Consider the following 13,424-nt stretch of genomic DNA (forward strand, 5'->3'; position numbering starts at 1 on the left):
CCTCACGTCTGTGTGGTTCTTCCAAAATGTCTTTTACGAAAGCTTGAAAACGGAGAATGGGGATCATATTCTCGTATCAGAGGTCTCAAGCTCTGCTCTCCCTTCTGTAGTGTGCAGGCCAAGATTAAACAAGAACCATGTGGCTTTAAGTGCAACACAAATACAGTTTTACTTTTATACACTTTGTTTGTCCAAATGTTCAGTCAGCTCACACGGCTCTGGATGTGAGTGATCTGTATGCCTCGAGTATTTTTAATTATAAAGATTTCATTAAAGATAGATTTCACATGATTATAAGGTGCATCCATGCAGAATATGTTTGGAAAACAGATTTCAGCGTTGCTTTCACCAGAGGGATTCGAACCCCAAACCCTGGCGCTGCCTTGCTCCTGAGCTACAGTCACAGTGACCTCAGGTCTGACTAATGCAGATGTTGTTAATGGAACTTTAATAAGTAGCCTCGTACAAACGGTGATACAGATGTTACAGATGTTACTGGGTGTGTGTGTGCACTAGGACCTCCAGTTCTGCAAACATTCAACAGCTGGCCCTACAGTGGGCATGCGCACTGGGCTGGAGGATGTGGACTTCGAGTTCTGTCGGAAATCTTGGAATCGACAGGTTGGGAACTCGATTTTTCTGTTTGTGCTTCGGTGAGACACGTTTACGTTCAGGTTTTGATCGTTGAGGTGTGTGTTTGGGAAAAGGTTGAACTTTTGTGAAGCGTTTAGAGGAAACACGATGAGATCCTCTGGTTAATTTAGTTTCAGAAGAAAAAGAAGTATTTGAATTACACATGTACATTTTTACATTTTTTTGTACAACTTTATATTTAAACTCTAATTTATATTTGAATGTTCTTTTATTCCACTGCACATTTCATGCCAGCAGCAGCTAGATTGTAAGATTTTTACAGATGTTTACGCAGATTAAAATTCAGCTTACATGTGAATACCATTATGTAACGTCACACACTCTCTAACGCTGATTTTCCACAAATAATAATAATAGTTTTTCGATTTTATAAAAGCATTTTATATTTCTCCGACTTTCAAGCCTGGAGCACTGAGAAGTCCCACTTTCTGCGCAGCGTTTGAACGCAGCCTAACTTTTCTCTGAAGTGTGCGCTTTAGCGCGTTGAAGTTTTTGCACCGAGAAGTGATTTATGATAAACCCTGATCCGGTTTGGAGGAGTCTAGGATCCAGGCTGAGTTCTGTTCGGGATGTGAGTGAGCGGACGGTGAGTCAGGGTGATGAGGAAACCGCACAGCTGGTGACGTTTGCGGTGATTTCCTTGATTTCCTCAGGTCTGTTGTTTTGGAGGAACTTTGACATGCGGCTCTTCACTCTGCGGGATGCGCACATCAGATTCAAGCGTCCCTGCGCTCTGTGAAACCCTCTGAAAGTCTTTTATTGTTGCTTTTCACACCGAGAGACTGTTTCTTTGTAGCAAACATGTTGGAAAAGTTGTCACGTTGTTCCGCCACGGAGGGGGACGCGGTTCACGGGAGGAGGCGGTGGACTCTGGCGGCGGCGGCTGTGATCCTGCTCGGTCTGTTTGCTTCGTCCTGCTGGGCGGAGGAGGCTTCCTGTCACGGAGCCTACGACCTCTACTTTGTTTTAGACAAGTAAGTTTCAACAGCGGTGCAAACTGCTGCGTTCTGCAAAAAAAAAAAAAACCTGAACTGAGGGGGTTTTGGTAGGACCCCTGGAGGGAGAGGAGAAACGGTGTGACCTGAGTTGAACCCGGACTTGGGGTCGCTTTGTCCCAAGTGCGACACCGTTTTTACACCCCCCCCCCCCCCCCCCCCGGTCTTTGTTAGATTCTGACCTGGTTGTATGTGTGTGTTTTTTTTTTTTACATGTCACATTCATTATTATGGCTTTTACCAAAGTTTGAGTATTTTTGGTTAAACATGACAAAAGTATGTGGACACATTGTGTCGACATGTGCACAGGAAGTAGTGTGGAGTAAGTAGTACTCTGTTTGCACTGTTTGCAAACTCGTACTACTTTCAACACATTTTGTGGGCAGATGTTTAATTTTATTCATTATATTTATTTGGTAAGTTTTGTTTTCAGAGTTCAGTTACTCAAACAAAGTCTAATACATTTATAAAACTCCCCCTGCAGTATATAAAGTACTGCAACATAGAAGTAACAAACACTAAATGCATCAATACTCCACTAATATAATGTCGAATGTGCCATTCAACCTAAAAACTACTTTAACTTTTGGAACTTCAAGTAGGCCTGTGTTTTGATGCTGGTACTTTTGTACTTGAATATTTGTGTTTTTACTTGAGTACATGCTCTGAGTGCAGTACTACAGTTTGGGAAAGACCTTCTACCTGGTGCCTGGTGGCCAAATGTGTCTCTGGAGGTTTAAACTTTTGGGAAGTGGCCTGATTGTTCATGTGGGGATCTGGTCTGGACTCAGTCTGAACTGTGTCTGCTCAGGTCTGACTGATAACTGAGGCCCGTCTCTGCAGTAATGTGGTGTTTGGTGTTTACAGTACATGGGAGTAAGTTGGTACTCTAATAAATCTTAGGGAACCACATGAATCTAACCAGGTCCATGAACTTCCAGAGGTTTTAATCTGCTAAAGCCAAGTCTTAACCATGCAGGCTTGAAGACAGGAAGGCTGCATGAGGTTTATACTGTATTTATATTGTGTCACATGGGAAATGCTGCCAGTGTGGGTGTTTTGTCATCTCTTCCTGCCTCATGCTAACAAACACAATGTTTACTACTTTTAACGTACTTTTGCAACTAAGTTGAACCAGTCTTAAATCATTACAGCATATTTTAACAGTCTCCACGTTTACGTGTTTGGACGTGGTCGATGTCTCCTCAAAGAGGCGAACTAGGTGGATTTAAGGAAGGATTGTGGATCTGAATACACTGAATGACTTTATTATTGCATTTTCTCTGCTGCGTGTGGTCAGTGGACAGGAGTTTTACCGGTGTCATCATAATTCATGAGTATTTCAGTCCTGGTTAACTCCAAAATGAGAAGCTGTTAAATGCAACACCTTCTAGAGCAGACTTCCTTTAGCTTTTGTACACCCAGTCCACATCTTCAGACGTCGCAGATATTTCAGGGCTGGATTTGTTCACTTCAGCAGAATGGTACAGTGCTGCAGGAGTCCTCCAGTATAAAGTGGAGAGTTTACTGCCATTGACAGCAACTGTTTTTAATCACGTCCTCCCCCGGCTTGGAAACGTGCCATTGCTCAGGGCCGCTGAGTTGAAACGCTGCTCCCCTGACCTATTTTCAAACTACCCCACCCTCATCTAAATTGCAAAATTACAGGATGATGACCAAGATTATTTGGCGCAAGCTTGACCAAGAGCACAGATCTAAGTGCTGGTCTAATTGGTTTGCTTATGTAAGTCTATGTTTGTGGACTCGGAAGGTCTGTGGTGATTACTTCAGACCAAACAGCTGTACTTGCTGGATTTCCTGATCGTCCTGATAAGACTAAATTCCTCATCTCAGCAGTTTGTGCTGCAGCAAACTGCAACACTTCTGGTTTTCTGAACACTCAGTTCACTCTTTCTAAGAAAACGTCCAGTGAGCCATGTTCTTGCTTACAGGAATGCCCTGATCAGACTCACCCAGTTAGACTCCTGGAGCCTGACCAGTACGTCCTCAGTCTGACGTGCTGCTTTCTGAGCTCAGTCCAGGGGCCTTGCGTAAGTCACCTCATTGGCTCTAGTGAGGGAGGAGCAAACTCTTGCACTGTTCAGACCCAGATTTTATCCAGTCACAATAGAAGCTCAAATGCTTTAGTCACTGAGAGAATCCAGTTTCAGCCGTCACCTTAGAACCATCTGGTCTTATTCGGTAGTGCAGCAGTGTTTGTTACAGATATACAGATAAAGAAAGAAGCCACAATACCTGAAACATCTGTATAGATCAATTCCACCGTCAGCATCTGCTAAAATGAATCTGTCATTCCTAATTGACTCCATGCCCCCAGTACTGTCGAAGTGCAGTGGAGTTTTCTTTTACCCCCATGATCCTGTCTCTTCCCTCCACTATGTGACCTTGTCTTTGGGCAGCAGGGAGGAGACAGAGGTGGCATGAAAGATGAGCTTCTGTTTTATGTTCTCCGCACATACATTGAATTGTAATTATTGGTTTAATTACCTCTTTGTCGTTACACCAAGGGCAGATTTTACACATTGTGTTCATTGTGGTCAGATTGACTTATCGCTGGGTGAGAAGGGCCAAGGGCCTCAGGTTGAATCCACCTAATCCTGGCTTGTCCTTGGTTACAGTGAGAAATGTCTGCATCCTCATTACACAGTTTTAATTACACTGAAGGGTGGTGGGTGAAGCTAAACCTCATACTGGCTTCAGGTCTTCATACTAGCAGAAGAAAAAGAAGGGTTGATGGACGGATGCATGGAAGGACATCAATGGACTGCATGTCCCCACACCCATGCATCCAGTTTACAGGACTTCACTGGGGTCATGCTAAAGTCCTGTGTTAGTAAGAGTAGCGGTGGACAAGGCTAATACTCGGAGTCATCTCCATAAGACGTGTGTCTGTCTTTTTCCACCTTTATTTCTCAAAGTAAATTCCACCAGCCCACTTGACTTGCAGGAAGACAATGCGTCTGTGAACACCGGAGGGTTCTGACAGCTGAAGTGGCTGCTACAGTACAGACTTATCAGCACAGCCATCCAGCATGTGGCTGGTGTTAATGTCCAACTGTAGCTTTGGTACAAAGCACAAACACTGTACAGTATTTTTACTCCCTAGCACACAGTCTGCTGCCGCTGATGAGCTGTGAACTTACTGTCGTTTTCTTCTTTCAGGTCTGGAAGCGTTTCTGCCAACTGGTTCGAGATTTACTCGTTTGTAAAGAACCTTACTGACAGATTTGTGAGGTGAGTAGGAAGTCACTGGGTATAGATATAGTTAAAGTTATTGATCCTCTTTGGAAATAATAAAAAAAATGTTTATTTGGGGCGATTTGTTATCATTCAGGAAGTATTTCATACTGCTCATATTTAAAAATAAGAACAAACATGGAGTGAAAATTACACTTAGGGCAGTGAAAGCTGGTTGGAGCGAGGGCAAGAAATGATTTCACCCTGACAGAAACATGCAGTTATGTCAGAATATATACAATAAATCAACGCAGTAAATAAGAGAGTTTATTCCAAGAAAGATATTCACCATCTCTGAAAAGTTAACGTGCAGTAAACGACGTTTCTTTCCATCTGTGTCACATTAAACGCGGCGGTGCTTTTATTGGATAAGTGTGTAGAATTCAAGAGCCGGCAACAGGTGCAGCCTGCTGCTTCCCACCTGCTTTTACAAACTCTCATTTTGTAAAATCCATAACATACTTTCTTGCACTTAATTCATTAAAAAGGATGAAGCCGGAGTAGCCGGCTCGCAGCGTTCCACTTGCATAATGTTTGAGTCAAACGGCGCCTGCCAGCACAGTACAGACGGTAGCGACCCAGCCAGAATGAAGTGGTTGGTTGAAGAAAATAGCAAAGGCACCAGGTGGGAGTGGGTGGCAGAGAGGAGCAGTCTTCTGGGCTGTGAGAATGGCCATTTGCACCGGGGGGGTCCGGCTCCACACTTATCCCCTGCTTCCACCACAGAACGGCTGACAGGCAGACAATGTACAGTAAAGCAAAAGAACACTGGAAGACGACGAGGACAATCTGCTAAACAATGCTCGCTCACCAAGAGCACTTCTGTTCCGCCATGTGGAGCAAACTGGACTACTTGATCAACCCCCCCATCCCCCGGCCCCTCCACCCGTCTCAAAGAAAAACCATCTCAACACCACCCTCTGATTTGTCCTTGGCATTGCTGCCTCTTTATCCCCAGTCTTCCTTAGAGATAGAAAACACTGCTGGAGAGGTAACGTATACGGTCGTAGGCTCCACTGAAAAGCCTGAAGTTTGACGTTAAGTCACCACCCACGATTTCTCATCCGTGACTTGAGTGTGGTTAGTTTTTAGTCCACATATGACTCTGAAAGTTGCAGACAGGATGTGGATGTATACGGCTGCTACCGCGCTCTGCCAAATCTGGCCGTGTGGCTTTAAAGATTGTGCTATGTTTGCGGGGGAGGATCGCGACTGGGCCATGTGTCATGTGGGTGAGAAATATCAGCACCTCTCCTTATGCTCCGAAGGCTTCAGATCTCTGAAGGAAACACTTATGTGCTTAATTATCTGAAGTTTAGCTGTGGGATGGCATCCGTATTCCATGTGCCTTGTGTTTGCAGCAGAGGTGGGAAGTAACTGAGTACATTTGCTCGTATACTTACTGAAGTTTTACTTTTTGGGTACTTGAGTTTTAAGAACATTTTACTTTGGACCATTTACTCCACTTCGTTTATATGTTTCAAGTTAGTCGCTAGTTAAAAATGGTTTGCATGACCTCCCATCTTTAGCTGTGCTAATAATAATAATAATAATAAATCATTTTATTGTTCATCATTGTGTGGAGCTGGAAAAAGCTTCATCTTGATTTTGTGCTAATGCTAATTATCTCGCATAAGGTCTGTCCAGTTGCTTCTAATTGGTAATGACAGAGTATTGAATGTGGATTGGTCACATCAGTTCCACATGATCAGTGAGGTCAGTGTCAGCACTGATCAATAAGTTCTGGAGATGAGATTATAAGATCTGGCATCAAGATGCTCGACGTGGCTTCAGTTACAAACTTTACTTATTTTTCAGCACCAGATTCAGATTCTCAGGTTTATAACCTTGTTCCCCATTGTATTAAGTTTTGTTATATTGATTTATGTTGGTTATTGGAAATGTATTGATACCAAAACGATGTTACTGTGTTGAAATTTTTACACCCATTGGCCAAAAATAATGAAAATCCTCAGTATTTAATTTTTCATGACACTCTGACAGTTTCCTTTATTTCTATACTGATCATTTAGTTATTTATTCTTTAAACTTTTTAAATGATTTGTTAAAAAATTTTTTTTAACTGTTTCACTGGTTTGGATGTGTTTCTGCACAGTTTCCTGTGCGTTCGTATACAATCGGGGAGCGCTGACAAATTTCAGCTGGACGTTTACTCAGAAACCAGCTGCATGTGCAAAGAAAAACAAAGAAAATAGTATTTTATTTATAAGACAAGTGTGGTGAATATACGACAGAGGGTCGGTGCATGTAAGTGGTTGTGTGGAAGAGACTGTGATCAGAGACGCATCAGATGGTCCAGTGTCGGTTCACATCCCTAAAGTCTCACAGGTAGGAAGTTCTACGTTTGTGTAACGGGATGTGTTTGTGTTTACGTGTGACTCATCAACACAACATGTTTCCTGTCTGAGAATTGATTAATCATTTCCTCCGGCCCCTGAGCTGCTTTAAGTCACACGCTAATATTAGCTGACATTTAAAGAGCTCCTTCTGTTTGCTTAATTATCGATGCGTCTTTATATATAAAACTGTCCCTCACACTGACTCCTTTAGAGCCGCTCTGAGTCTTTAGCGTGTCATGCTGTGTGGGCGTATGTTTGATGAAGTGGATGCGGAGAGGAAGTGATGATTTCACGGAGTACAGATATGGAAAACTGTTGTTGTATATTGTGTTTCATCTCCCTCGTGTTTTATTTCTGTGTTTCACTTCAGCCCCAGCATGAGAGTGTCCTTCATTGTTTTCTCAGCCAAAGCTCAAGTCCTGCTGCCTCTGACTGGAGACAGGTACCAAACTCAGACCATCACTCGTTATATTATAACACTGTTGGCATCAGTTTTGAAAGCTGCCTCCCTGGTTACTACACCAAACGTTAAGATGTCTCATGTTCTGTGAAGCAACAACGTTCATTTCTTCATATAAGGGCTGATGTCAAAATAAGGAAGTTTTACATATGATAGATGTTTTTCTTCATTCGAAGGTTTTGGTATTACTTTTCTCTTTTGCGTTGCCTTCACTTGCTTCTAGCACGTACAAAAAAAAAAATTCATTTTAATTCGGTGTCGAAAATCTGCGAAACGCAGTAAAGAAAAACAGATTAGTGATAAATGACATAAATTTCTATAAAAGTATGTTTGTTAAAATTAAAGTTACAGTGTATATTAATACACTTTGCAGTGCTCGTGTAGAGCTGATGAAATATTTTCATGGTGAAATTAGGCTGAGGTTGAATTCTCACTGGATCTCTCTGTGCCAGAAGACAAATAACCACAGATTTAGCCCCATGTCATGTAAATCCAGGACAGTGGATCTATAAAATATTATAAATGAGGTGTTACCATGCAGTTTTTTCACTGTTTATACAGAAACCTTAGTTTGCTTGGACAAAAATGTCATTCTTTTTTTTTTTTTTAATGTTTCTCAAGATACAAGATAGAAGATGGTCTGAGACGCCTGCAGGCCGTGAAACCAGCAGGTGAAACGTTCATGCATGAAGGAATAAAAGAGGTGAGTTTGCTCTCAGGCCAGTCCGACTACAGCTCGGTCGCTTTGTGCGGATAATCAGATGAGTCTTGTGAAATTAGGATCTGATGAAACATTTGTCCTGCGTTTGACCTTAAAGGCCTCAGCTCAGATACAGGCACAGACGACTAAGTCCTCGAGCATCATCCTGGCTTTGACTGATGGGAAACTTGCAGTTTATATTCACGAGCTCACAGTGAAAGAGGTGAGAGTCATATCAATGCACAGCTGCAAACACAAATTCTTTTGTTTCTTCCCAACTTTTTAACTTTGAATTGAATAGTTTTCTTCATTTATGTTTTCTTAAATGTGATTTGGCGACCTTAATTCATCCACATTCTCTCCTTTCTGTGTTTTTTTTTTTTTCCTTTACATTCGACCTGTTGCACGTCGTTGCACGTGTTCGGCGTGCAGGCTGAGAACGCGAGGAAGTACGGTGCCCGTGTTTACTGTGTGGGTATCAAGGATTTTGACGAACAGCAGGTGAGAGAGCTTTAGTCGTAATCTGTGCTCGGTGGTTATGATTTCAGCGGGAGACGCGTTGCCATGTTGGAAGTGTGACAGGAAAGGTAAACACTTGTAAGATCAATGCTGTTAATGTGATCTTCCACCACAAATCTCAGTATCCAGCTCCCAGGTGGCTGTGAGAGTCAGATTGTAGCTTTTAAATAGAGACCAGGCTCTAATGACTTCAAACATTAAATATAAATGCACTGTGAGCACTTGCTTTGCCTGCTGCAGAAGTAAAAGCCTCATTTATATTGGCTGTGAAATCACATTTGGCCCTTCACACAGTTCACACAGCTTAGCAATCAATCAATCAATCAATCAGAGAAAACCTGATCACTATTTATTGTGTGTCTCTAGAGCAAATAATCTCCACTCCAAAGTCTGTGCTCCTTCCAACAAATGTCAGACTTTTTGCTTCTTATGTCGGGCACGTCTGTAGTTTCTGTCTCCAACATGGTGGCCTGTCCCTTGTAACCGTTGGTAACCATCCTGTGATGAGCTCTTATTAAGTCCAAAACAAAGGCAATATTGCTCCCAGTTTGTGCTGCAATGATTTTTTTTTTTTTTTTTTTATGGTTGAGCAAAGTGTTTGCCACAGTCATGCCATCTGCTATGTCTCCTCCTGCCCATGGTATGAAAGGAAAGACAGTGCTCAGTCATAAAGAGGAAAAGAGAAAAAGGAGAAAGCAGCATTAAATCTGCAGCGCTTCGTGTTTACGCACCGCTCTTTCATGATACCAACAGCTTGCTGAAATCGCGGACACCAAAGACCAAGTGTTTCCTGTCAAAGATGGCTTCCACGCACTCAAAGGCATCGTCAACTCTGTAAGTTCGCCTGCTTTCTGCTTGCGTGTGTGTGTGTGTGTGTGTGTGTGTGTGTGTGTGTGTGTGTGTGTGTGTGTGTGTTGGTCAGTTAAGGTTTGTGGGTTTAACTGAAGGTGCAGTTGAACATGCTACAGGTTGCTAACAGACCTGGGAGTCATCTGGCCAAATAAGTAGTTTTTGTTGAGAAACCTCAGGGAACTTCCTCCTGAGCTGCCTGGAAAATAACTGCTCACTGTGTCTTTAGTTTGAGAAGGACTTGAAATGGGAGCAGCTTGACTGTTAGTCACTGGCCATATGACTTTGTCTTCACGGTGGTTCTTATTGTGCCGAGGGTCAAAGCTGCAGCAGCGCTTCATTGTGGTTTTAACTGAAACCTTTTTGCAGAATAAAAGCCGGTGTAAGTCGTCAGACCCGTCTCGGGGGTGTAATGCTGCAGTCGGAGTGTAAATGTCCCTCGAACACTGTTTTCATGCAGCTGCCCGTGCACCCCCTCGTCTCCCGCCGCCCAATTAGTGATACTTTCCATTTGCTGCAGCTTTTAGCCTGAGCGCCGCAGCCAAGGCGGGGGTTTGTATATGGCAACGCTTTCACCTGGATCTGAGCTCTGGGCTGTGCCGAGCGCTCTGACCTGAGCTGGACTTACATCAGTCTCGAGGCTGACGAGACCGGGGGTGTTTAGAAAAAGAGCAGAGCTGCACAGAGCTGTCAGTGATGCAGCTGGAAGCGTGCAGAGCCAAAGGGTGTGACTTGTTGCTGCTTTGTCATGTAAGGGAGGGTCTGTAACTGTGGCTTTCAGGCTTTGTCTTACCAAGCACACAAGAGGAACAGTGCCAGACCCTAATGGGTCACATGGAGACTTGTCATTAGATGCATTTTAATTCTGTTTTTCCTTTTAGATTATTTTAAACATTGATGTAAACTCCTGCACTGGCACGACCCCCCCAGGTATCATCTTGGGTGTTCAAGAGTCTGCTTGATGCATTTTGTGTATATTTGCAGCAAAATGGTGAAAAGGTGCCAAATGCAACCACATTTCATTCAGAACAAGTATGGTTGGATCATTAAAGTATGAGTAACCATACTCATAACCTAGCACTGTCAGAATATCGGCATATGAACCCAGCTTGTAGCGATTAACATTAAAATGCTCTGAGCCTCTGAAAGGGTGGATTTGATTATTGATAATTAGGAGCAATTCGTGCTGAGCTAAGACGTGTGCAGAGAAGTTGTTTTCCCGTTAGTTGGATTTGCATTTTGTGTGTTTTTTAAGACACGTGGACACGTTAAAAACTGTACAAGATTGTCCAAATGTCCTCAGCCCTCACTGAGCACAGTGACTGCTCACAGCATGCAAATGAAACGCGGAGCATTCTTCTCTGATTAGTAATACTGGATTCCTGACTAGTCGGCCTCCTCGACCCTCTGTTGGATTTGGAGGATTTGAGATCATCTGTGCAGCCTTTTTCTTGCAGGAGCCACGTTACCTCTGTGACAGGCATGACGAAACTCAGAAGAGAAAGTTGGGTCGTTTGTTTCCCTCCTGCACTACACTGTGCACTGTGTCAGAGCTGCAGCACTTCAGGGAAAATCCCAAATTTGCAATTGAGCCACATGATTATCGTTAACCTTATTTAGCTACTTGTATTATCTTGTGATGCGTTTCTGTTAAATAATGTGTTGGGGAAATTCCTCCATGAACCTTTCTACCTAATTATTTCCACAAAATGACTAAACAGGCCTCATCCTTTGAGAAACCAGACCAGTTACAGCACTGGCTCAGATACTTGGATGACTTTGGGTATTTGGACCACTGCCTCGTTTTTTTCCTCCTGCAGCCTGTAAATAATGTTTGTCACTAGATCCCAGAGAAAGGAATAACTGCTGTTTGAGGCCTGAAATGTCCACGTTCAGATCTTATTTTAATGTCTCCAACACAGTTTGAGCGTCTTCCAGCTCTAACAAATTACTCAATTTACCCAAATTTCTTAAAAAAGTAAGTAAAATAATTTTGCTCTTGTACAAAGTAACTGCTACTTTTCCAAGTGGCAGATTTTTTTTATTTTGGAGAAAAACTCTTCACGTTTCTGCACCGAATGGGAAAGTTTATGTCAGTCCTTCATTTATTGTTTTCATCTTAGGCATCGATTTTGTTTTATTTTGTTGTTTTTTTTTTCAGCAGCACTGCCAGGGAAGTAATTAGACAGGGAAAATAGTGGCACAGAGGAACAGCAGCAGATCCTTTTCCTCCCAGCTGTCACCTACAACCGTCTTCTCTTTTAACAATTCCACATCAAACCATCATATTTAATAAGGCTGCTGTAAGCACTTCCCCTTCACTCCTCAGATTGAAGTTTCGCCCAACATCAAATGAAAGGTTCAAGTGTCCTATATTGCAGTTAATATGCTTCTTTTTACTGACTGTGTACTGGGATTTGCATAGTTTGTCCTTTGTTGATTTATTGAATCATAGTGGATAGTGCAGCTCCATGACAGTGGGCTCACACAGGCCTCTTTATATGATAATGCAGGATCCCGGAGGTTTTTAATAGAACTGAAGAATGTAATAGTCTTGCATAATTTTCCCATAAAGGCTGACACAGCTGCCGTTTCCCCCTCCTGTTCTCCTCGCTGCTGATATTCAGCGCTCTCCTTTAGCCGCCAGGCCCCGATCAGGAGCGAGACATTTCTCAGGTGTTGCACCCTAATCTGTTTTCTAAACCTGACAGAGCCGATAACAGTCGGGACTTGATGTATTTATTCTTGGTCCTCGTGTGATAATGTACCAATTTTTTTTTTTTCCTCTCGTCCTCCAGATATTAAAGCGATCGTGCACAGAGATCCTGAGTGTGGAGCCCTCCAGTGTCTGTGTGAACGGTGAGTTGATCCTCCTGCCACAGACGCAGATGGATTTATCCTGTGCAGGGTTTACTACATGCTTACTGAACTTAGGACATCTTTCCCAGAGGAACTGAAAAGATGTCTCTGTCAAGCAGCAGTGAGACAACAAGTCTTTATAGCAACAATGCATAGATTCATTCATCCATCATCTACCACTTATCCTGGCACATCCAGGGCCACAGGGGGCTGGAGCCAGTCCCAGCATGCAGGGTGAGAGGTGGGGTCCACCCTCTAACATCCGATCACAGGGCTTAGAGTCACCAACCAACCTGACCTGCATGTGTTTGGACTGTGGGAGGAGAAAACCCACACAGACACAGGGACAACATGCAGACTCCACACAGAAAGGCCCCGGGTCCACCTGGGTTCAGACCCTAATCCTGACCTGCATGTGTTTGGACTGTGGGAGGAGAAAACCCACACAGACACAGGGACAACATGCAGACTCCACACAGAAAGGCCCCGGGTCCACCTGGGTTCAGACCCTAATCCTGACCTGCATGTGTTTGGACTGTGGGAGGAGAAAACCCACACAGACACAGGGACAACATGCAGACTCCACACAGAAAGGCCCCGGGTCCACCTGGGTTCAGACCCTAATCCTGACCTGCATGAGTTTGGACTGTGGGAGGAGAAAACCCACACAGACACAGGGACAACATGCAGACTCCACACAGAAAGGCCCCGGGTCCACCTGGGTTCAGACCCTAATCCTGACCTGCATGTGTTTGGACTGTGGGAGGAGA

At 43.5% G+C, this 13,424-nt stretch overlaps 1 protein-coding gene across 1 annotated transcript in view; it reads left to right on the forward strand.

Moving 5' to 3' along the window:
* Positions 1-1,097: 1,097 nt before the first annotated feature.
* antxr2a (ANTXR cell adhesion molecule 2a) overlaps positions 1,098-13,424 on the forward strand; it is a 56,666-nt gene continuing 44,339 nt past the window's right edge. The window contains exons 1-8 of the mRNA XM_026321313.1: positions 1,098-1,628; positions 4,833-4,904; positions 7,638-7,709; positions 8,349-8,430; positions 8,546-8,650; positions 8,860-8,928; positions 9,700-9,780; positions 12,594-12,654. Coding sequence (XP_026177098.1) covers positions 1,456-1,628; positions 4,833-4,904; positions 7,638-7,709; positions 8,349-8,430; positions 8,546-8,650; positions 8,860-8,928; positions 9,700-9,780; positions 12,594-12,654 — 715 coding nt within the window. The 5' untranslated portion in view covers positions 1,098-1,455. The remainder of the gene's footprint in view (positions 1,629-4,832; positions 4,905-7,637; positions 7,710-8,348; positions 8,431-8,545; positions 8,651-8,859; positions 8,929-9,699; positions 9,781-12,593; positions 12,655-13,424) is intronic.

Source organism: Mastacembelus armatus, chromosome 9 (genome assembly GCF_900324485.2).
Source record: "Mastacembelus armatus chromosome 9, fMasArm1.2, whole genome shotgun sequence".
NCBI classification, from domain to species: domain Eukaryota; kingdom Metazoa; phylum Chordata; class Actinopteri; order Synbranchiformes; family Mastacembelidae; genus Mastacembelus; species Mastacembelus armatus.